Source organism: Indicator indicator, chromosome 27 (assembly GCF_027791375.1).
Source record: "Indicator indicator isolate 239-I01 chromosome 27, UM_Iind_1.1, whole genome shotgun sequence".
NCBI lineage: Eukaryota > Metazoa > Chordata > Aves > Piciformes > Indicatoridae > Indicator > Indicator indicator.
The window spans coordinates 1,684,048-1,709,892 of NC_072036.1; the positions used below are offsets into that span (position 1 = coordinate 1,684,048).

The 25,845-nt window shown below is 45.2% G+C and overlaps 1 protein-coding gene across 1 annotated transcript in view; it reads right to left on the minus strand.

Moving 5' to 3' along the window:
• Window positions 1–929: 929 nt before the first annotated feature.
• TMEM244 (transmembrane protein 244) overlaps window positions 930–25,845 on the minus strand; it is a 53,025-nt gene continuing 28,109 nt past the window's right edge. The window contains exons 2-5 of the mRNA XM_054393015.1: window positions 4,975–5,048; window positions 3,426–3,551; window positions 2,268–2,312; window positions 930–1,024 (exon numbers count right to left, since the gene is read on the minus strand). Of these exons, the coding sequence (XP_054248990.1) occupies window positions 930–1,024; window positions 2,268–2,312; window positions 3,426–3,551; window positions 4,975–5,048 (340 nt within the window). The remainder of the gene's footprint in view (window positions 1,025–2,267; window positions 2,313–3,425; window positions 3,552–4,974; window positions 5,049–25,845) is intronic.

Sequence of the window (25,845 nt, forward strand, 5' to 3'; positions counted from 1 at the left end):
ATGAGAGAGTTGCTAACTGCATTTGAATCACAGAATCGTAGAACTGGTTTGGGTGGGAAAGACCTCCAGGATCATTGAGTCCAACAGGATGACTATGGATGGGCAGCAATGAATACAAATGCACCTGATTCTGAATCATCCTTTGCTGTCAGACCCAGAAATAGGCTCCACTCCTGTTCCTTGGTGTTCTTCCCAGAGGGCAATGCTGTTGCTGTGTGTCCACCTGACACAAGGCCACTGGGAAACGTCCTGAAGGATGCACTCACTGGGTGGTGTTGTGCAAGGGGTGTTGGGCCAACAGCCAGCAGATGTGTTGCCTACTGATTTCATTGCAGCCATACCTAGAATCACAGAATTGTTTGGGTTGGAAGAGACCTCCAAGGCCATCCAGTCCAGCCATCAACCCAACACCACCATGGCCACCAAACCATGTCCACAAATGCCATGGCCACAGGTGTCACAGAATCACAGAAACATTCAGGTTGGAAAAGACTCTCAGGATCACCAAGTCCAACTGAGTCACTTGGTAAAATGTAAATCCTGATTCTCAGCTTATGTTTAAATATTATCTGAGAAGTCTTAGAACCATAGAATTGTTTGGGTTGGAAAAGCTCTCTGAGATGATTGAGTCCAACCATCAACCCAACCCCACCATGGCCATCAAACCATGTCCCCAGGTGCCATGGCCACACCTTTCTTGAACACCTCCAGGGATGGGGACTCCAGCACCTCCCTGGGCAGCCTGTGCCAATCCCTGACCACTCTTGCACCAAACAAATGTTTCCTCATCTCCAACCTAACCCTCCCTTTACACAATTTCAGGCCATTTCCTCTCTCCTTCTCTCACCTGATCCTAGGGAGAAGAGACAATGATATTGCCCAAATCATATAACCCAGATGCACACAAAGGCAAATTCTAATTTTCCTTTTCAAAAATCATCTAGAATTGGGTAAATGAAGTTGTCCTTGAACAAGTAGTAGGCCAGAAGCTGTCCTCCACAAGTCATTGAAATCACTCCAGACCCTGAAAGAAAACACATGCCTGGTTTGGATTCCTTTTTCTCCTGCAAAGCAAAGGTTATGCTAAAGCTTTAAGCAGACATCCTTCCTATCTCCAGGGTTTTTTTTGCTGGGTTGTCTGCTTAAACATTTCACCCAAGGCTTTACCCACCCACAGAGGTGTCAGCCCCAGCAGCTGCTGATGCAAAACCAGTTGCAGGCCAGGGAATTCCTTGGCCTTTCCTCATTCAGGAATTAACTCCAGCTGTTGATCCTTGGTGCCCATCACATAAGAAAGAAGAGCAGAAGCCAGTCCTGTTCCCTGGCCTATTTTCCAAGATGCTCTCTTCTAGCCCAAAGCTATGCTTTTTAATTTTAATTGCAGAAAGTTCAACAGGCAGAAATTCCCTCTAAGGAAATGTGGTGCCTGGGGTTTCTCTCACCTCTCTGCAGTACCTGGGCACAGTGTTTATAAGAATTGCCTCTGAAGGGGCCTCTTGCTTTCCACTGATTATCATAGGATCATGGAATGATTTGGATTGGAAGGGACCTCCAAAGCTCATCCAGTCCAACCCCCCTGCAGTCAGCAGGGACATCCTCCACTACAGCAGGTTGCCCAGAGCCCTGTCCAGCCTCACCTTGAATATTTCCAGGGATAGGACCCCAACCACCTCCCTGGGGTGTTCCAGCACCCTCATGGTGCAGAATTTGTTCCTCATATCCAATCTCAGTTTCCTCCTCTCTCATTTCAAACCATTGCCCCTGATCCTGTCACTGCAGGCCCTTGGGAACAGTCCCTCTGCAGCCTTCTTGCAGCCCCTTCAGGTCCTGGCAGGCTGCTCTTAGGTCTCCCTGGAGCCTTCTCTCCTCCAGGCTGAACACCCCCAGCTCCCTCAGCCTGTCCTCGTAGCAGAGCTGCTCCAGCCCCCTGAGCATTATAAATGGTACAACTTGGACAAGTGTTTGACTGCTTACCCAGGGCTAAATGGTTTCTTTCAAGAATGTGAGGCTGCCTGCTCTTTGTGAGCAGGATTAACATACACTGAGTGCATTCTGCTCTTCAATTCTTTTTTTAAGGCAAGACCAACATTAGCCCAGTGTTACTTGCCCGTGCCATTAAAAGAAATAGCCATGAAAAGCATCTTTTTCTATTGCAGAGGTTGATGGTTCTCAAACTAGTGAGACAATAGACATTTGGTAGAAGCAGTTCATACTGGGAATCCCAATTTTCCACACAGACTCTAACAACTGAAAGACTGTAATGATACCTAATGCCAGCCACCAGTGTAGCATCAGGGGGAATTCAGCCATCACTGCAAAGAGAAGAGGAGGAGAAATGTCAGCTTCCAGGCAGTAAGTGAGGGGAGAGGCAAACATGGCATTACAGAACCACAGCATCACAGAATGGTAGGGGTTGGAAGGGGCCTCTAGAGATCATCCAGCCCAATCCCCCTGACAAGGCAGGGCCACCTAAAGAAGGTCACACAGGAACACATCCAGGTGGGGTTTGAATAGCTCCAGAGATGGAGACATCATCAGCAATCTGAGCAGTCTGCTCCATCACCCTGAAATGAAAGAAGTTCCTCCTCATGTTCAGATGGAACTTCTGATGTTCCAGTCTGTGCCTGTCACCCCTTGTCCTGTCACTGGGCACCACTGAACTTAGCCTGGCCCCATCCTCCTGACAGCCACCCTTTCAGTATTGATCAGCAGTGATGAGATCCCCCTCAGGCTGCTCCTCTCCAGACTAAACAGCCACAATTCTCTCAGCCCTGCCTCACCAGAGAGATGTGAATTATGTTACCAAAGGTCTGCTTAGTGGTGTTTCATAGAGTACCTACCTGACCTTTATTGGAATGGCAATCACCCATGCAGGGCCTGATCATTCAGACCCTTGGCCATAGCATTAAGTCTGAGGAGCCTCCCACTGGGAGGCAAGTCCTAAAGCTACTGTGTGCTAAATGGAGCTCCTGGATTCTCAGTGGAGGAGAGGAAGAAGTTCTTCCCCATGAGAATGGTGAGAGCCTGGAATGGATTGCCCAGGGAGGTGGTTGAGGCCCCATCCCTGGAGGTGTTTAAGGCCAGGCTGGATGAGGCTCTGGCCAGCCTGATGTAGTGTGAGGTGTCCCTGGCCATGGCAGGGGGGTTGGAACTGGATGATCCTTGTGGTCCCTTCCAACCCTGACTGATTCTATGATTCTATGAAATCACAGAATGGTTTGGGTTGGAAGGGACCTTAAAGACCATCTAGTTGGACTCAAAGATCTTAAAGATCTTTTTCAACCAAACCAATTCTGTGATTCTAGGACTTATTTAGCTTTAAAAAATAATGATGTCAGCCCAGTGACACAGCAGATGAATCCTAGCTGATTGGTTCCCTTCACTTGGGGAATCCTATGCATATACTTTGCAGCAGCCCTGCTTACCAGCTGAAGTGATGAGGATGTGGAGAACAGTGACTGTTACTGCATAATCCCAAACCCATTCTTCCACAACCAGGGCAAACAGCAGCCCACAGATGAAGAAGGTTACCTCCAAGGATATCACAAGAACTGTAAATGAGAAGAGGAAGTTTGCACCAAACATAAGTTTTGAAAGGCTTTTTCTCATCTTCCCAAATATGGCAACAGCAAGTTAAGATGTTCTGTCTGTGTGCCCATAGACTCTCAAGCTCCTGTTGTGTTTTGCTGTTCTGTGCAGCAGCAGCAGAAGAGGAGGCTGAGGGAGACCTCATTGCTCTCTACAGCTCCCTGAAGGGAGGTTGGAGTGAGGAGGGAGCAGCCTCTGCTCCTTGGGGGCAAGGGACAAGAGCAGAGGAAATGGTTCCAAGCTGCCCCAGGGGAGGCTCAGGCTGGAGCTCAGGAAACATTTCTGCACTGGAAGTGCTCTCAGAGATTGGAATGTTCTGTCCAGGGCAGTGCTGGAGTCACCATCCCTGGGGGTGTTCAAGCAGTGTGGACCTGGTGCTTAGGGACATGGTTTGGTATTGACCCTGCAGGGCTGGGTTGAGGGTTGGACTGGGTGAGCTTGGAGGGCTCTGCCAGCTGGATGTATCCTGTGATTCTGTGAAAGCATTCTGCAGCTGGTTTAGTAATAGTAATTATTTCTGTATTTTCCCTACATGAAATGCTTCTTCATCTTGCCAGCACTTCTCATTGCTCTGCTGCTACTTAGCTCCACGTGGCTGTGAGGCTTTCCCTTGAGTTGTTGTTCTGGTCTTGCACCATCTGAAGAACTTGTGCTGCTTTGCCAGGATGCTTCTTTTAGGGCAGGTTTAGACATTTTAGAATTCCAGGAAAAATTTCATTGCTGCAAAAGTGGTCAGGGACTGGAAGAGTCTGCCCAGGGAGGTGGTGGAGTCCCCATCCCTGGAGGTGTTCAAGAAACCCTCTGCAGTGTCAGCATCAAACCATGTCCCTACCACCAGGTCCATGCTGCTTGAACACTCCCAGGGATGGTGATTCCAGCACTGCCCTGGGCAGCTTCTTCCAATGTCTGAGAGCACTTCTAGTGCAGAAATATTTCCTGAGCTCCAGCCTGAGCCTCCCCTGTTGCAGCTTGGAACCATTTCCTCTGCTCCTGTCCCTTGCCCCCAAGGAGCAGAGGCTGCTCCCTCCTCATTCCAACCTCCCTTCAGGGAGCTGTAGAGAGCAATGAGGTCTCCCTCAGCCTCCTCTTCTCCAGCCTCAACACCCCCAGCTCCCTCAGCCCCTCCTCTAACCCAGGGGCTCCAGGCCCTTCTCCAGCCTCACTGCCCTGCTCTGGACAGGCTCCAGCCCCTCAATGTCCTTCCTGCAGTGAGAGCCCAGAGCTGAACACAGCACTCGAGGTGTGGCCTCCCCAGTGCTGAGCACAGGGGGAGGGTCACCTCCTGTCCCTGCTTTCCATGAGGAAGACAAATTTACATCCAGCTTACACCCAGCTACAAGCTGGTTTGTTCACTCAACACCCAAAAGAACTAAAGCCTTCAGTTACCCAGGTAATATGGGTTCATCCAGGAGGGACTTGTCTTAAAATCAAAAGGTGCCAAACCATCCAACATTTTAATCCTGTGGGAACAGAAAGAAAATGTGTCACCAGAGATTTCCAGGGGTGCCCATGACACACTATGGAGCTTTTAAACAGGATTTCAGGTGGGAGACTCTGGCCAGGAAAATGCTCAGGGGCTTGGAGCACCTCTGATAATGGGGACAGGCTGAGGGAGCTGGGGGTGTTCAGCCTGGAGAAGAGAAGGCTCCAAGGAGAACTTAGAGAAGCCTTCCAGTACCTGAAGGGGGCTACAGGAAGGCTGCAGAGGGACTGTTTGCAAAGGCCTGCAGGGGCAGGACCAGGGGCAATGGCTTCAGACTAGAGCAGAGCAGATTGAGATTGGATGTGAGGAACAAGTTCTGCATCTTGAGGGTTGTGGAACACTGGAACAGGTTGCCCAGGGAGGTGGCTGGGGCCCCATCCCTGGAGATACTCAAGATGAGGCTGGACAGGGCTCTGGGCCTGATTGAGTGGAGAATGTCCCTGCTGAGTGCAGAGGGGTTGGACTGGATGAGCTTTGGAGGTCCCTTCCAACCTAAACTATTCTATGGTTCTATGACTCTATGATTCCATGATTCTATGACTCTATGATTCTGTGACTCCATGATTCTATGATTCCATGATTCCATGATTCTATGATTCTGTGGTTCTAAGACTCTATGATTCCATGGTTCCATGGTTCTATGATTTCATGATTCCATGGTTTCATGATTCAGAAGGTCTCTACACTATGCCATACTTTTAAAATATCCACCCTTTTACCATAATTATTTTCAATACTCCCACATTCCAATAATAATATACCCATTACAAAGATATACCCCCTCCAATATCTCTATTTCCTTCACAAATCACCTCTCTCTCTCACCACACCACCAATACTCTAAGTCCTCCTCCCTTTCACAAATTAAACTCTCTCATCATACTTGAGACGCTATCATGTGTGTCCTCGTCTTCATCCATAACAACTAACTACTGACTGCCCGTCTACACATACCATATTAATAATATCACCTTTTTCATTAACCATCCGTTCAGTTAATTTTCAATATTTGTTACAATTTTATTTTACAGATTCGTCAGACTTATTTGTACTTCTTCAGTTTCCTTGTTCTCAATCACATCAACCTCCATGAACCACTCCCAGCACCCTCCCTCCCACTCCCAAACTCATCACTATGTACGTGTCAATTAATTAAACATATGTGTCATAATACTAAACCCCACGCACCTACAAGCCCAAAAAAAGAGACTCTCTAGTACTTGTATCACTCCAGAATGTATGTCTAAGTATACTCATTCAGTCTATACACAAATCATTCATGCATCACAATCCCTCACTCTGAGACACCAGCCCTGTACCCTCATGTAAGACCACATATACTAGTTCGTCGTCCTGTCATCATCAGTGAGACTCCACTCAACTAGACAAACATAGTGAAGGATGCTCTGTAGACAGCGCTTTGCGATGCTCATGTAATGTTATCACTGAGACCATACTACTCTACACCGTCCCTGTGTAATAAATAACTCCCAAGAATCTCTCACGCCCAGCTACACTAACCATCAGTATCAGCTCTGATGATTATGTCAAAAAATACAATATTCTACCAAAGAGAGTCTCGTCTCTTCCTCGACTACAATCAATCCTACATCTCATATTCTTTGTCTGCTCTGTACCTAATCATCCTCTATGTCTCTCCTAGTTCCAGTCCCATATCGCTCTTCTCAATGCAATAGACTTGAATATGCAATCATCAAATACCGGATCCCTTGACCAACAATACCGACTTATATGTCACCGTCCGTTTAGCGTGTAGTCCCCAGCACCCATAGATATCATATATTACACCTAAAACACCCATGAACGCTCCTCCTTATCCCCTTATAGCTCCCTTCATATCCAACCTTTATCCCCTCTCCCCGCGTACATCATAACCATCCACTACCATGCCACAATATAACACTAACATCCTGCCTACCCTGTCCAACCCTTCCCCTACTTCCACCATACTCAACCTCACCTAATCCAGTCCCCCGTACTCCCACTGTGATCTCCCATAGAGACTCTACTCCTCGCCCCCTGCCTCCCTCACACCGTGTACACGAAACATATCCCATCACCTATGCACGATCACTATAGCCGTCTGCTATGACATGTGACACCCTACACACCTTGTTCCACCATGAAATCCTACTCACCAGTGTAATTCCACTCTCATCACCTCATATTCTGTGTACCCACGTGTGTATCGTGTCTGTGATTGTGTGTGTTAAAAATAAAAATTGTGTGTGTGTGTGTGTGGTTACACCACACACTCTACACTGTGTGCCCCCCCCTACCGCGCTACATATAATATAGTACTAACCAACTCGAATACTGAATAGAGACTCTATGAACTCCCCCCATATAACTATGCTAGAGTCACACCCCTCCGGAAACAAGAAACTCTAAAACATACGCGCATTACTCGCTAAGAGCGTTGTCGCAGAGCCCTTTGTCTACTTGACTTTCCTCACCAATGAATAGTACTATTCCACGGTGAGTCACTGGGACACATTCTAATCACCAGCTACCAGAAGTAAATACACGTGCTCGTGTAGCGTGCTGATTGTCCCGATCTTAGTCGCGTCACCCCTCATCATACAGAATAGAGTATGCAATACCTAAACTCACATTAAACTACGCCAAACGAAACTAACCGATTAATCAGTATCTATACTCGAAATTCACAACCAGTACCCATTACACTGTCTTGATACACGTCACAGTTTCTTCTTATAAGCCAACTCGAAATTGACTTGCCCCCACTCCCACAATAATAAAACAACAACTAATCAACATAAAATCAACTATCTAATTAATATTCCAACATCCAAAATACTACTCATGCCACAATTAAAGTATCACTCTCGTTACTATCATATGTACCGCTCCTATTTATCATAATACATTCAGTCACTCAACTACCTAGACCACTCGTATTGCCTCTATGCGTCATGTTTGTGTATAAGCAGCTTCTCCGTGGTGTACACGCTTGTATATCCAATCGTCCCAAACTCCTATCTGTGTGCAAGTCCTACATAGTTCACACTCACACACCTATGTATGCTTTTGTACACTCCTAACATACCCGCCACATATAAGATAGATATAAATATACCAAATGAGACTCAAACTCACAACTATATAATAAGAGCCCCCCCCCTCCCCCCCCACACGCCCATCTTTATACAAGAGACTCATGATAACTCATATGTAATGCCTCGAAGAGAACACACCACATCACAAACGCTATAGTGTTTAGCATCATATGTCATTTCTAGTAGACAACGCTCAGTACGTGAAGAAATCACTACAATCACGATTACTCTCAAGTAGACTCCCACTACTCATATGTACGATGACAACAAAGAGACCTACATACGCATTCCCCGAGAAAATAACATCATGTTCATAGTGCTACGCAGCTTGCGCACACGTAGAATCCACTTCTCCTGTTATTTCACAATTATACAACATATCCATTCCTTCAGAACAACCCTTGAATGATAGAAGCATTACCATAAGACCCAGTAGCTAACTCCAGAAAACAGTACAATCCCACAGCCATACCTGTGTCATCTATTACGCCACCATCAAGTCTCTATAACGTGCTGCCACTCAATACACTACTGACTCTCGTGTGCATCGTCATAACAATATAACTCCAGTATGACTTCCTCCAGATAATATACACCATCGTCAACCTCAACAGACTCCAAACGTTACAGTATCTTAGTCAATACACGTACAATTACTGAATGATCACCTCACCTGGGCGCTCCAACATAATACCCTCACCACTCACTTACCACTCCCATCAGTGTCTAAAACACACCTAATAACACCCTCCAACACTAATCTACAACCAAAAACCAACATATAAACATACCATAACCCCTATCACACTCCAAACAAACCAACAAAACAAAAAAAATCACCAAACCAAAACAAAAAATTCTCTCTCCCCCAAAAATACATCCTATCAATTACACCACAAAAATCCACACCCAATAAAACAAAAACACAAAATAACAAAACCCACTACCACCCCAAACTAAAAACATTCTACAATCCCCTTAACATCAACATCCCATCCTGAAATAAGAGATACCACATCTACATCACAACCTTTAAAACCCCACACACCCCCTCTACCTGCTCATATAGATAGAACACAACATCTACCTCAACCACAATATATATAAAAATTTCATCCCCTAATAGACAACACAATCAACCTCTCATCGCTCTCGCAATACCCTCCTCCCCCTCACACCACTCTCACACTACACAAACTCCCACCAACCCCACCCCCCCCCCCCCCACCCCCCACACCCCCCCCCCCCCCCCCCCCCACAAAACAATACAAATCCCCCCCCCCCCTTAACAACCTCTCAACTCCCAGTCTCTCACTTCACAGATCAACTACCAAATTATTTACAAATATACAATATTCTTATCTCTCACCAGTGGATTTTTATTGTGTGAATCTCATCGAACAAAAGAATTATGAGATGTATAGATAAGTCCTGACATCTCTATGTTCGCCGCAATACACTCTCGCGTCCAGAGCGTACTAGTATTCTTTTACAGTTCATGTACCATCTCCTAGAGAGTAGAGAGTGTTGTGAAGCTATAGACCGCCACAAGACACTTACGCTAAGTAGCCTCACTCTGCTGCCCCATTAGATTTCAAACCTGCTTCTATGCAACGCCTCTCCGACTCGTGAAGCCCGGTCACGCCTATTTTATCACCACTCAAGTGCTAGTGAGAGTCTAACAGTATATGAAAGGAGTCGCCCGAGAAGCAAAGCGCAGTTTATTGTTAAAGCTATCGTGAGAGAACATTGTTTTCTGGGATTTCAATATACATAATTTCAAAATCTGTGTCAAAGAGATAAATGTTTGCTACATTATGACTTAACATATGAATGTTTCACCTGTGTTACACAGATAGAGAGTATTTGTGTAGAGACAGTTGTGAGATGAGAGGAAAACTATTGGATTTGTGAGTTTGAGAACAGAGACATTGTACATACTATTCTGGTGAGCTTCTTCATGTTGTGTGAGAGAAAAATATAAGTTAGTATATTGTGTCTGGGAACACGACAACGTGAAAATAACTCTCGTAATGTGCGTACGATTCCATACATTCAATTTTTCCTAGAATAAATCATGAAATATAACCAATTATACTATAAGAACGTAGATCATAATTTATCATCTATAAAAAGACATAACCCATCCCGCAAACGCAGCCTACCTTCATCACCTCCGTCACCCCCAAACAAAATCAAATAATAATAAAATACTATATCCCAAAAAAATAACACATACACATAACCAAATTGCCCACCCACCATTAAAAACCCTCTCCCAATTACATATCACTCAGCCTCCCTTGTAATTACTGTACATACCCCCCCATATTCTGTCCCTCATCAATCCTATCTCAATCAAATTCCCCCCATTTCATACTCCTTGATACCTCGTGCCTCATGTCATGTCTCATCAATGAACATATAATACATTCTCATCTCCCATCCCTTCTCTTACAAGATCCCACTACCCATCACCTCATGTATATACTATCCTTACACACGCGTTCGTATATCCATCGCACAGATGTTTCATAATCCCTCCGCCATCACCTCTTCGGCCCCCCTCCTCCCCCGCCATACATCTACAAACCATCTCACCAGAATACCCACCCGTCCGCCTCCTCCCCTACATACCACTATACTACCCTGTCTAAATCAACCCTCATGTACTCTCACCACTCTCACATGTTTATATACCACCCCCCTCTTCCACATATTCCTGCTAGATTCAACTGTCCCTCCGCCTAACACTCATGCCACGATCATGTGTCTCCCTCAACCTCCCAAGAATAGACACAATATCCCTAATCCCTGTCGCTCTCACCAACATACGTTATCAATCACATCATCAGAGAAACAATACACTCCCGCACGCCCCCCCTATACTACTACTGTTGTTCCCTGTGTCCTATCTCCTCACTGTACTGTATCACTGTCATCGACAGAATTCCCAGTTCCCATCTCAGTCCGCACCCTGACACTCCCTACATACTTCACTCCTGTCTACCTAATCTATCTATAACAACCCGCCACCCCCCCAGCTCGCACCAACTCTTCCAAACTATACCTCACTCCCCCCCCCCCCCCCCCCCATCCTACGCGATACCCTCCCCGCCCACCTTCCAATAACACATCCACATCCACAACCCACCAACCACCCCCATAGTGATCATCACTGTATCAATCGACTTCACTCTCTACTCCCCTGTTATTAATCTCCTCTCTCATTCCCAATACACTATCTCAGATATTAACCTGTCTACAGACTACCACACCTCCAACCCCTATCATCCTACTTCACCGTTCAGAGAATCATCAAAAGTCACTATGACCCCTACTATACTTTCCTTACGTCTCGTACTCTCCGGTCAGCCCTGAGAATATACCCCCGCCCCCCCCCCTATCATTGTGCTCTGCCCACGGATACAATGCGTGCCGCCGTGCGTACAGTACTGACGACCATCACTAACCCAATCATACATTAACCTACCTTCCCCATAGAGACTAGAAGACTACCCATACATGACCAATTTTACGTTCGCGTCACTACAGATAATACGCTTCGCAAGCCACAGACACCCTATCCCCCCACCAACGCGTGATGTGACCTAGTTGTATCAGCCCGTGAGAACACTAATACCACTGGTGCACTTAATATTAATCAATCATAGTACCACATCAGATACAAAACTGAGAATTACTTAACAAAAAGAATCTACCATATGTCCTGAGACCTCTATACGTAGATATAGTTGACCATCCTAGTAAGCCTACCTCAGACGCATAGAGTCGAACCAACACTATGCGAGAATACGCTGTCAACTCACCCACTCCCCTCTCTTGATATGCAAGATATATGGCTCTCTCGAATTGATAGATCCAACAACCTCTCATCAGAGTCACATGTCACCAGTCTACCAGTACCGCGACCTCCTCCACTTCACCTACTCGCCCTCAGATCTATGTAGTAAGCCAACCCTACTCTATTCCAATAGTTATACTCGATACTCAATTGTGTTGTCATTATGTAAACGAGTAGCGACTCTCGCACATAGCGCTGATACTCTCGCAAACATCTACTCTATCAACATCTACATGTACTCCACTGAACCTAAAACCACCCACTCTATCCTTTCCCGTACCCCTACCCTCTCCCACTCCACCACACTAACACATACCACAACCCCATACTACACCTACCACGTCGTGCTTGTATATCACCTTATGTCAATACCTCCACTCGTGGCCTACCCATTATGTGCCCACTCATTGTACTTACCAACATTGAATGTACAATTACAAAACCCTCTCCCTCAGATGAGACCACAATACTACATAATATCCCCTCACTAACAAGATAGAACTGAAGACCATAAATCATAATACATATCACATCAACAACACCCACAATATATTACAGTACCTCCCCCCAAGTATCCACAACTAAAATATACAAAATTGTGTCACTAGATCCCCCCCATACGATACTAACTGTGGACCGTAGACCCAAACTCATCTACCTGCACATCCATACCCCTAAGACTACTACTACCATAATAAAAATACATCAATAACCAGATTACCTGTCATTACTGTTCCACCATCCAAGTCTGTGTCGTACACTCCCCCCCTCACACTAAAATTCCGTCATACACGCTTATCTAAATAAAAAATGATAAGCCGCTATCTACACTACACTCTCTACTAATCCGTCTACTATGCCCACCATCTTGCCAACATAGTATACCACAACCTCTTGTACAATACCCCAACATGCCTTCATACATCTCCCAATACCAATATCATGTCACACCCCTATCACTCGCGCTCAGCTCATACTCTCACAGAATATGTCGCCCACCAACTACCAAATAGCAAATCCTCTGCCCCACGTGTCTCCCTCCCTCACTCCCCTCGATGTATCTCCCTATATACATTCACGCCCAATCATAAATCCTGTTATGTCACCCCCCTGTCCATCTCGCTCTCGCCACCTTTCCCTATTACTAATATCATTCTGTACTGTACCTTGCCCCATCAATATGTTGTCTGTGTCCACCCCTGTCTCGCCCTCACCCTGTTCATACTCTTTAATAGAGATACTCCTGTACCTCAGATGTACCTGTGCACAGTGCTCAATATATATATACTACAATTCAGCCTCCCAGTAGAGCTCCGCCCGCACCGCCACAGTTGTCTCTCCAGAAACACACAATCTCCTCCACCCCTAGTCTCCCCCTGTATGTTGTATTTGCTGTGTTTTCGTGTGTCAAAACGCTGCTTGTTCGTGCGTGTTGCTAGTCTTGTTACTACAGATTGTTTAATTATGAAGTGTCCACTCATATCCATCCATCCCTACCAATAAAACCCCTACATAACTACATCTCATCACAAAGTTCATACCTAGCCTAAAATCACTCTGATACCTAACTATCGATTAAACCGCTCACGAAGCAGTCAAATACACCAATGTCTACAAACACACTTAGTCTGTCGCTAATCTATCACGACAGTCAAGTATGACCCTCTACACTATGTTCAATATTACATCAATATTGTTCCATCACTAATACGTGCTCCTCGTCAGACACCTGCTGCGTAAATCAATCATCAAGATACATTAATCACAACTCCTATGTCCACGTTCTAATCCATCCCTCTCGCGTCAATCTGTTTCCGTGTCTTTCTTTCTTCATGCCTAATCACCCTTATAAATCCACCTCATTCTAAGGAGATATACCACCTATCCTTCCCTCCTTATCCCCACAACATCCCCACCTCTCTATATAGAGAATCTAAACCTCCCAATAAATTATAATCTATAAACACAGACCCCCAAATCCTGTCCATCCCTTGTCCTCTATACTACCGACGCTCCAAATGTTACCTCCCCCCCACCAAGATCGTCTGCAATAAAGTCACACAGCCTAACAACCCAAATTGTATTATTTACGTAACTCCTCGTGTTCTACCTCTCTTATGTTTCATGTAGACACTTCACACTCCTGTTGATATCGCAGTAGTCTGTGTAACTACTACTCATGTGAAGCTCTCTGACACCTCTCACACTCAACAACCTTCCAACACGAATTCATTGCAACCAAATTAAATACTCGTACTCACAGTGATCAATTAGATATCTCAATACACTGCCAACTCCCAGAGAACACATCACCATCAATTGTGCTACCCATATCTACCTACCTGTCTACAATTGACACTATACCTACCGTAAATATACACTCTTCGATCCGTTAGAGACAATCGCCCACACCACCTGTCCGATACTCGCATCAACTAACATCAAATCAGACTACTCCCATGCGCAAGACAAACTGTGTCTAATATCTCACTGTGTGTGTCATTAAGTTACTCTAACGTTCCAGTACTACACATTCCAATCAACTCCCAGATACAGAAAACTTGAAGATCTGCGACCAATATCAAGTCCCAGTTGTCCCAACACCGTCCTACACAGTAGAACACTCACTCTCCCATGATGACATCATTGTTATTCCCAAATTTACTCCCTCAATCCTAATGTCATAAAATACCCTTATCGCTCCCATCGCCTCTCTCGCCCTCCCAGACCCACTCACTAGTCACCATATATGTGTCCAGCTCCTACACTTAGTCTATACTCAAATAATAACTGTGTCCACATGTTATATGATGTATGTACTGCAGTACTTTCACAGTATCCATTCTCATAAAATCATCTTCCCACCTATCCTTACGTCGTCTTACTTCTCGTGACCCTCTAGATCTTACAATTCCTCCGTAATCTATCATCTACTACTACAAACAGTCACTCACTGTACATATTACCAACCCACCCAGATCATATGAATACATCTCTCTCATATCTAAGTCTCTGTTCGCTACAGATATATCGCGATCCTAGTGAACCCTTCATATATCATTGTCAGATCCCACGACCTCTTGACCCTCTCAGTAATCATCACACCATCCATCAGTATAGTGTTCTAGTACATCCACATAGCTCTCACTCTCTACTTCGCTCCACCCCGTCAGTCCCACATATAATCATACTTCATTTAATGTTTCAAAATGTCATTCTATTCTCCACATCACGTCTACACACATGTTGACGTCCGCCACAACTAAAAATGCCCTGTGTGTGCCCCATTGTCTCAACGTACCCACAGTTATCACCTATTTCTGTGCCGTCAAATACGCCCTGTCTGTGTGTGTATTTCACTGTCGCCGTCTCCATATAACTCTAGAAAATAAACAAAACCATGAAGATCAATATCTCTCATCCTACATGCTAATACTTGTCCAATCCAGTCACCCTCTGCACCAAAGTCCCCACCACCCTAAGAGTCAAGTCATCCCCTCTAACTCCTACAAATTTAACTTTTTCTCCCTCCCACATCTCCATCCATTCTATCAACTAAACTCCCACCCAACCGATCCCCTTACTTCGAATACAGATCTATTCAACAAAAATATCTACCACCCCCTAAGATTACACAATAGAAAAATATACACACACCCTAATCTTAACTCCCACCAAGATATAATACCATCAAGTACATCCCCCCCCATATTTAGTTTGTTCCAAACATGTTTGTGTTGTGTGTTATTCTGTATTATAGTACCCCCCCCCCCATCCACACAAACATTCGCTATTTTATTTTCTTATAAATCCCACACCCACCGTAAATCCCTTCTCTTCTGACATGACCCACTATTATGAGTTCATTATATGTACTACGTCACCTTTAAATATCAAGGATAACTCTGTCTCCAATATAATACTCTTTCACACTATGAGTACATACATTCATCCATACTCGTTACACACACTCTCACCGTCCTAGATCAAACATGACTATCACACCTCATACACAACACACTAAAATTTCATCTGTACTCTCCTGTGTCCTACGAATATCTCTACCCATATAGTATACTACATGTACATTCGTACCCCCACCAGTCTCTAAGTCTCTTAAATACTATCTATAATCTAGATATGAGATATATTCTACTATTCAGAGATCAATATATAAATCGAACCCCCCCATACCATATCCCCCTCAACCAATCAACCTCACTACACATCGATCATTACATCCTCCACTCCCTCTGCTGTCATTCTCCATACCCTCTTCTCATACTATACGTATATTCCTTTCCCTATAGTATCCAAACACTCACACCGACACACTGTCTTTATCCTGCAAGACTAAGACATTATACCACTACTACGTCTGGCTCTGCACTCGCTCACAGAATGATCTCTATCTCACGCTCCACCCTTAGCAATCTAAGAGAGTCGCTACTCACACTAGACGGCTATCTAGTCACTCGCTAGAGTCTGCTCGCTCTGTAGATGTCCTCTTGTGACGTAGAATCATAGACATCGCACAGGATAGGAAATCAGGTAGCTCCTCATGTGAATTCATTAGAAGTCATAGCCACATTACTAAGAGCTTGAATTATAGACTATGAAGAGACTGCAGGCAGATAGACGCATCCATGTAAGACAGGTCAGGAATCACAGGTGTAGAGGCGATCACAGCGTAGCGAATCTATAGTGAATATCGGTATCGTGATCGGGTGGCAGAAGGCATCTGGTAGGAGTGTCTCCTAGCTCATAGAGAGCATACATGTCAGGAAATACCTGATCTATATGTGTACATTCACTCGCTAGCATGCAGTACGCTCAAGGAATAGGGATGCTCGATGCTAGTAAGCAGAGTCTACAAGGGAGTCCATTGAGTACGTAGGTGAGAAGTCATAGAGCTCATGTGTAAGATAGGACAGGACATATTACCAGAGAAGGAGTGACCCATTTATTGAATTGTACATCATCGGCCATGCAGTGAGATGTACATAATGAAAGTGGCATAGATCCATAGCCACCCCCCCTCCTGAGATTTTACAGAGACGATCTGTGAGAGATCATAGAATCATAGACATAGAATCACAGAATCATAGACATAGAATCACAGAATCATAGAATCATAGACATAGAACCACAGAATCATAGACATAGAATCACAGAATCATAGACATAGAATCACAGAATCATAGACATAGAATCACAGAATCATAGAATCATAGACATAGAACCACAGAATCATAGAATCATAGACATAGAATCACAGAATCATAGACATAGAATCACAGAATCATAGACATAGAATCACAGAATCATAGAATCATAGACATAGAACCACAGAATCATAGACATAGAATCATAGAATCATAGACATAGAACCACAGAATCATAGACATAGAATCATAGAATCATAGACATAGAACCACAGAATCATAGACATAGAATCATAGAACCACAAAATCATAGACATAGAATCATAGAACCACAGAATCATAGACATAGAATCACAGAATCATAGACATAGAATCACAGAATCATAGACATAGAATCACAGAATCATAGACATAAAATCACAGAATCATAGACCCACAGAATCATAGACGTAGAATCACAAAATCATAGACATAGAATCATAGACATAGAATCATAGAACCACAGAATCAAAGACATAGAATCATAGACCCACAGAATCATAGACATAGAATCACATAATCATAGAATCATAGACATGGAATCACAGAAGCATAGACTGGTAGGGGTTGGAAGGGAGCTCCAGAGATCACCTAGACAACCACTCCTGCCAAAGCAGGATCAGCTGGGGCAAGTCACTCAGGAATGTGTCCAGACTTGAAAGTCCTTAGAATCATAGAATTGTTTGGGTTGGAAGAGACCTCTAAGATCATCCAGTCCAACCTTCAACTCCAACACCACCATGGCCATCAAACCATGTCCCCAAGTGCCATGGCCACACATTTCTTGAACACCCCCAGGGATGGTGACTCTACCACCTCCCTGGGCAGCCTGTTCCAATCCCTGACCACTCTTGCAGGAAAAGAAATTGTTCCTAACGTCCAACCTAATCCTCCCCTGGCACAATTTCAGGCCATTTCTTCTCCTTATATCACCTGATCCTAGGGAGAAGAAACCAATCCCCACCTCACTCCAATCTCAGGTAGCTGTAGAGAGCAATGAGGTCTCCCCTCAGCCTCTTCTCCAGACCAAACAACTCTCCACTTCCCTTAGCTGCTCCTCAGAAGACACAGAGAAGCGACAGGTTATTTTTCAAGTCCTTATTTTGAATTCAAGCTCAACTGGCAGGTAAGATTGCAGTGTAAAGCAGGAGCCAGCTCTAAGGTACCCATTCTGATTCAGTGTGTTGTGTGCTGGTGGAGCCCTTCCTCAAGGAGACAGTGACTCTCAGCAGGGCTGCAGATGAGCAGTAGCTCAGACTGGCTCCTTTTCATGAGCTTCTCTTGCAATATTGTGACACTAAACAAACCCTTAAGGCTCTGAGTCTCAAGGTGGGACACTCTGGATAGAAATAGGGAAGAAGCATTGCCTCTGAACACAGCACTGGGAAGACAAAGTGGCATCTGATGTGACACCAGCAAGCTTGAAAGTAAGGAATGAAGAAGGTGCAGAGAGAAGCCACAAAAGGAGGCTGCTGGATAGAAATATTGGGGGTTTTCCTTAGCACTGCAGCCCTAAGGAGGTCAATCTGTTTAGCTCCCAGGGCTGATGTGATTATGATAGATAAGTACCTTGGCAGGCAGAAAGTATCAGGTGCTTAAGGACTCTAATCTGTCAGAAGAGCCACAAGAAGTAAACAGCTCCAGGTCCTAGCTGGACACGTTCAAAAGCTGCCTGAGGGACATTTTCAGCTGCAAAAGCAATTAGCCAATGGAGCAAACTGCTCTTGGAAACAGTAGATCCTTCAGAGCAAAGCCAGATGCCACTCTGGATGAAGCCTCACTCACTCAGACACCTCTAACATTCACTTCTGGCCTTGGCTGGGTGCACAGCTGTGTGGCAGGTAATGTCTTTATGGAACCATCCAACGCAGAGAGGTGTGGCTGCTCTGGCTTCTTGGGTTTATATTGCTGACTACTGTAAAGTGCTGCACTGAATGGTGCAGCTCCTTCCCAGCAGGAGAGAGGTGAAGGAGCTTCAGTTTGTAATGCAATGGGAGAGAAAGCCATCATGCCTGTGAAAACTGAGAGATGTCACTAAGGAAATATCCAGGCCAGCCTTACTCTTTTATTCTTTCCCTGCCTCAAAACAAAGCCAAGCAAAAACTGGGAACAATTAATCTCTTCAGCCAGGCTGCTCTGAGGGCTAAATGCAGCCTGCTCATTTCCATTGTCTTTAGTCTTACACTAACTGAAACCTGGCCACACAACCCCTCTGATCCATCCTCTTCCATGGTGTCCTCCATAGCTGCTGCAATGTTCATTGGCCTCAACCACAGAATCACAGATGGCACTGGGTTGGAAGGGAGCATCCAAGGTCATCTTGTCCAACCCTCCTGCAGTCAGCAGGGACATCTCCAACTAGATCAGGCTGCCCAGGGCCACACCAAGTTTGACCTTGATTGTCTCCAGGGATGAGGTATCCACAGCTTCCCTGGGCAACCTGTTCCAGCATTTCACCACCCTCATTGTGAAGAATGTCCTCCTGATGTCCAACCTAAGTCCACCCTGCTCTAGTTTAAATGTCACACGCAAGGTTGGCAGCTGTGCTACCTCCTAGCTGTATACCTCTAAGCACTGGGAGTTAGATCTTTGGCACGTTTTTGGTGGGAAACATTTTCATTCTCTTGCTCTGAGCAGATGTCCATTTCCTGCAATTCTGCTTTTCCTGCTGCCTGTCCTGCAGCTGCCTCCCTGAAGCCTTATCTGCTCCAGAGGTAGTAAAAATGGGGAGACAGCACTAAGTGAAAATCAGAGAGCTGGAAGGACAGCTGTGAGCTGATGGCCTCTTGACCTCTGTTTGCAGTAGGTCAATTCCTGGCCTCTCCTGAAGCCAGCAACAAGCTTCCATTGGCATCAAAGGCATAGTTCTTTTCTCTATGTACAGGAACACCTCTACCTCTCTTCTTTTTCCATACACAAAATATTATAGAATCATTACAGAATGGTCTGGGTTGGAAGAGACCTCCAAAGTCATCCAGTCCAAGCCCTCTGCAGTCACCAGGGACATCCTCAACTAGATCAGGTTGCCCAGAGCCCCATCAAGCCTGACCTTGAACATCTCCAGGGATGGAGCCCCAACCACCTCCCTGGGCAACCTGTTGCAGTGTTCCAGCACCTTCCTGGTGCAGAACCTGTTCCTCACATCCAGTCTAACTCTGCTCTTCCTAGTTGCTGTCCTAGAGATGCAGTGATGCAGCAGTGCAGCAAGATTTGCTCAGCTGAGTGAGCTAAGGACATCTTAGCAGCTCACTGCTAAGAATGCATTCCTACAAAGAACATATTCCTAAAAGAATAAAAGAGCATATTCCTTACAGAATAAAAGAGCACATTCCTAAAAGAATAAAAGAGCATACTCCTTACAGAATAAAATAACATATTCCTAAAAGAATAAAAGCATATATTCCTACAAGAATAAAAGAAAATATTCCTACAAGAATAAAAGAAAATATTCCTACAAGAATAAAAGAACATATTCCTAAAATAATATAAAAAAATCCCCAAAAGGATAAAAGAAAATATTCCTAAAAGAATAAAAGAAAACATTCCTTAAAGAATAAAAGAGCATATTCCTAAAAGAATAAAAGAACATATTCCTAAAAGAATAAAAGAAAATATTCCTACAATAATAAAAGAAAATGTTCCTACAAGAATATATTCCTACAAGAATAAAAGAAAATATTCCTAAAAAAATAAAAGAAAATATTCCTACAAGAATAAAAGAACATATTCCTAAAAGAATAAAAGAAAATATTCCTACAATAATAAAAGAAAATGTTCCTACAAGAATAAAAGAAAATGTTCCTAAAAGAATATATTCCTACAAGAATAAAAGAAAATATTCCTAAAAAAATAAAAGAATATATTCCTACAAGAATAAAAGAAAATATTTCTAAAAGAATAAAAGAAAATATTCCTGCAATAATAAAAGAAAATATTCCTAAAAGAATAAAAGAAAATATTCCTAAAAGAATAAAAGAAAATATTCCTAAAAGAATAAAACAAAATATTCCTAAAAGAATAAAAGAACATATCCTTAAAAGAATAAAAGAATATATTTCTACAAGGATACCATGAAAATGAAAACCCTTTGAAAATGTTCCAGGTGTCTGTTTTTTGTTGTTGTTTTTTTCATATTCTGCTCCATTTTCTTTTTATTTCAACTCTCCACTGACATTTCATCACAGAGTTTTTTTCAAGCCTCAGACTCCATTTGATTCTCCAATCATTTTCCCCCTTCTTTCTAGCCCTTCAAATATTTCTGAGAGAGGGAAAAAAAAAAAAACCAAACCCAACCCAAAACCCAGGCCAAAGCCCACAGGATTGTTTATTGTAAATGTTAAAACAACTTAAAGGAAGAACTCTGGGACTGCCCTGGTGTCATCTAACGTAGGATTGCATTGGACACCTCCAGGAATTCCAGCTCCTAAATGAGCAAACCTGGCAGGCTTCCACATCCTGTTTGTAAGAAGTGCTGTGCAGTGCTTGGTAGGGAGCACCACAGCCTAAGGAGTGCCCTTCCTGCTGGCTTAGGCAGACCCTTTCAGGAGGGTTTGTAAGAACACCAGCAGCTGCCTGTCCAAGCCCCACAGGTGCTGCCTGACTCTCTCCACGCTCCCCACTGCCCTGCAACCCAAACTCCGTTCCCTTTACCTTGGTTTCAGCAATTTTGACCTTGAGAGCCATGGACACATGGTGAGGGAAAGGAAGTGCTGGTGCTGTATCCCATCTGCCAACAGCAGCAGGAAGAAGCAGCTGGTCTGCACCCAGCCCCTCATGCCTGGGGGTGAGGGTAGGGCAGAGCGAGGTGAGTTGATTGGATTAAGCTGCAGGGAGGCAGCAGCCATCTGTGTGCTGGCTGTGAGCCACTGGAGAGCAGAGAGAAGATCCTGCTGGGTCACCTCATGGCCCTGCTCTCTGGAGCTACAGCCAGCCAGAGATATCTCAGAATCACAGAATCAACATTCAGGTTGGAAGAGACCCTTAGGATCACCAAGTCCAACCCAGAACCCTGCTCTGCAAGGGTCACCCCTAAACCCTAGCCCCAGGCACCACATCCAAACCACCTTGAAACACAGCCACTACTTACTTCTACCACTACTTACCTGTGAGAAGAGACCAGCACCAACCTCTCCACAACCTCCTTTTAGGAAGTTGTAGACAGCCAGGAGGTCTCTCCTCAGCCTCCTCTTTTATCTCTAACTCTTGTGCTCTTCTCAGACCTCACCTCCAATCCCGCCTCCACTTCTGGTGTCCCCAGCAGAAGAAGGACACAGAGCTGCTGGAGTGAGTCCAGAGGAGGCCACAAAGATGCTCCAAGGGCTGGAGCAGCTCTGCTGTGAGGCCAGGCTGAGGGAGCTGGGGGTGTGCAGCCTGGAGAAGAGAAGGCTCCAGGGGGACCTTAGAGCTGCCTTCCAGGACCTGAAGGGATCCTGCAGGAAGGCTGCAGAGAGACTTTTCATGAAGGTGTCTAGAGACAGGCCAAGGGGGAATGGTTTGAAGCTGAGGGAGAGCAGGGTTAGACTGAACCTGAGGAAGAAGTGGCCTCCTCTGGACTTGCACCATCAAGTCCATGTCCTTCTGCTGAGGGCACCAGAGCTGGATGCAGCACTCCAGGTGAGGTCTTCCCAGAACATCCAGTTCCAACCCCCTGCCATGGGCAGGGACACCTCCCACCAGCCCAGGTTGCTCAAGGCCTCATCCAGCCTGGCCTTGAACACCTCCAGGGAGGGGACATCCACAGCCTCCCTGGGCAACCTGTTCCAGTGTCTCACCACCCTCAGTGGAAAGAATTTCTTCCTCATCTCCAGTCTCAATCTCCCCTCATCCTAGCACAACAAATCCACGTCAAAAGTCCCTCCCCAGCTCTCCTGTAGCACCCTTCAGGTACTGGAAGGCTGCTCTCAGGTCTCCCTGGAGCCCCCAGCCTGAATAGCCACAACTCTCTCAGAAGAGGGGAGGTTCTCCAGCCTCTGATCATCTTCATGGCCACCTCTGGACCCACTCCAGCAGTTCCATGTCCTCATACTGGGGTCTCCAGAGCTGGACACAATACTGCAGGTTTGGCTTCGTGAGAGCAGGGTGGAAGGGGATCTGGTTTGGTTTCACCAAGCCCTGCTTTTAAATTCAGACTATTTTCTGCAGCATGACCCTACAGACTGTAAGGAAGGCTATGAGCAAGAAGAATCCTACCCTGCTCTGGAACCTCTGGAGCTTGTGCTGGTTTGCCTTAAGGAAACACTCAGGACACAGCAACTTTGGCAGGATCTTGGCACCTTTCCTCATGTCTTTGAAAACATTTCATGAATTATGGACATCAGGATGAAATTCTTCACAATGAGGGTGGTGAAATGCTAGAACAGGTTGCCCAGAGATATGGTGGAGACCCCATCCCTGGGGATGTTCAGAGCCAAACTTGCTGTGGCCCTGGGCAGCCTGCTCTAGTTGGAGGTGTCCCTGCTGACTGCAGGGAGTTGGACAAGATGACCTTTGAGGGTCCCTTCCAACCCAATCCAGTGTGTGAACCTGAGAATCTATTCTGTGATCTGAGTTGCTGCCCTGACGGTTGTTTGCTCTGTAGCAAACTCTTCCTTCAGATGCAGAACTAGACCTAGCATCACATCTCTTAGGTCATTCCAACCCATCTGAGAATCAGGGAAATTCCTAAAGCCCAGGGGATCCTGAAAGCTTCCAGAACAGACAAAGATCAGCCAAATGGATGCTGTCTAGATGGTGTGGTGAGAAATTCCTCATCAATTGGAGGGTGATGAAGTCACAACTTGTGTACTCTGTCTCCATCTGCTGATAGGGAGCAACTAAACATTGAGGATGAGGAGAGGAGAGCTTGGAACAATACCCAGTGGCCATTTTTGGTTGTTCTTTTACTGGAGGCAATGGAAGACTCTCACTTCAGTGAAGGGAACTTGCTGAAAATGCAATTTTTTTTTTTTTTTTAAGGAAAAAGCACTAAAATGTTTTGACTTAAAATGTGTTGAAACTTTAGCAAATCTAGCTTAGCTGCATCCTGTGAAGGACAGCCCAGGCAGCTTGGTGTTGGCCATGCACTCTGCTCTGCTGAGACCTCACCTGCAGCACTGCATCCACTTCTGGAGTTCCCAGCACCTGGAGCTGCTGGAGAGGGTCCAGAGAAGGCCATGAAGACTATCAGAGGGCTGGAGAACCTCCCCAGGCTGAAACAGCTGGGGCTGTTCAGCCTCAAGAGATAGAAGGCTCCAGGGAGACCTTAGAGCAGCCTTCCAGTACCTGAAAGGAGCTACAGGAGAGCTGGGGAGGGACTTCTGACAAGGGCTGTGAGTGACAGGATGAGGGACAATGGCTTTGGGCTGGGAGAGAGGAGATTGAGACTGGAGATGAGGAAGAAATTATTTCCAGTGAGGGTGGTGAGACACAAGAACAGGTTGCCAAAGGGGGCTGTGGATGCCTCCTGCCTGGAATTATTCAAGGCAAGGTTAGATCCTAGAATAATTGAGGTTGGAAAATCCTCCTGGGATCATCAATCCAACCACAGACCCCATTCCACAAAGTTGACCCCAAAACCATATCTCCAGGCATCTAAATGACCTTTAAACACATCCAGGGATGTGTTTAACACTCAGCCACCTCCCTGGGCAGCCTTGAGCAACCTGGGCTGGTGGGAGGTGTCTGTGCCCATGGCAGGGGCTTGGAACTGGATGATCTTGAAGGTCCCTTCCAACCCAACCCATTCTGTGATTCTGTGGCATGTGCACAACACAGCCTTACCATGACAGCTTGGCTCCCACTTGGGAAGAAGTAGGATTGTATGAGGTCTGTAAGCAAGTAAGCTCTTTCCTTCTTTAGCCTTGGCTGCTGATGGATAAAGTTTGAGAGATGGGAGACCTGAGATTGAAGTGGAAGGAGAAATGTGCTTGGAATGAATCAATCTATTATTAGTTCCCCAATCTGCTGACCTGCTTTGAACAATTCCCTCCTTCCTGATGATACCACGTGAAAGAGCTTTCAATAGAGCTGATGAAATAAGAGGTGACATTTAGGGATGCAGAGCTCCTGAAAGTTGTTTCCTTCCATTTTGGGGCAGAAGCTCACAAGCTTTAGCTCTTAGGAAGAAGTTCTTCAGTATGGTGGTGGAAAGCCTCTGGAACAGGTTGCCCAGTGTGGTTGTGGGTCCCCTCCCCCTGGGGGTTTTCAGGCTCAGGCTGGATGAGTCCTTGAGGTGTCCCTGCCCTTGGCAGGGGGGTTGGAGGAGATGAGCTCTGAGGTCCCTTCCAGCCTGAGCTGTCCCTTCCAACCCTGACTGATTGATTCTATGATTCTGTGATTCCAAAAGGATGACAGTACTGAAAGAATTCAACTCCAAAAGTCAGTCTAATTCTTTCTGATTTGCCAATTGTAAGTGAACTGAGTTCTTCCAGAGATGATTAACTCCAATTAGCTGCCTGTAGCTAATGAGCTGGCTTAATTAACAGCAAAAATAGTCAACAGCATCTTTTGTTTTGCTAACTGACACTGCTGGCTTTGTGAACAGGTTCAGCATAAAACTTGAAAGGAACCAATTTAGGAGGCTTTGTTCAAACCAGAAATTAATTTCCTTCTTTGTGAAGGGTGTGG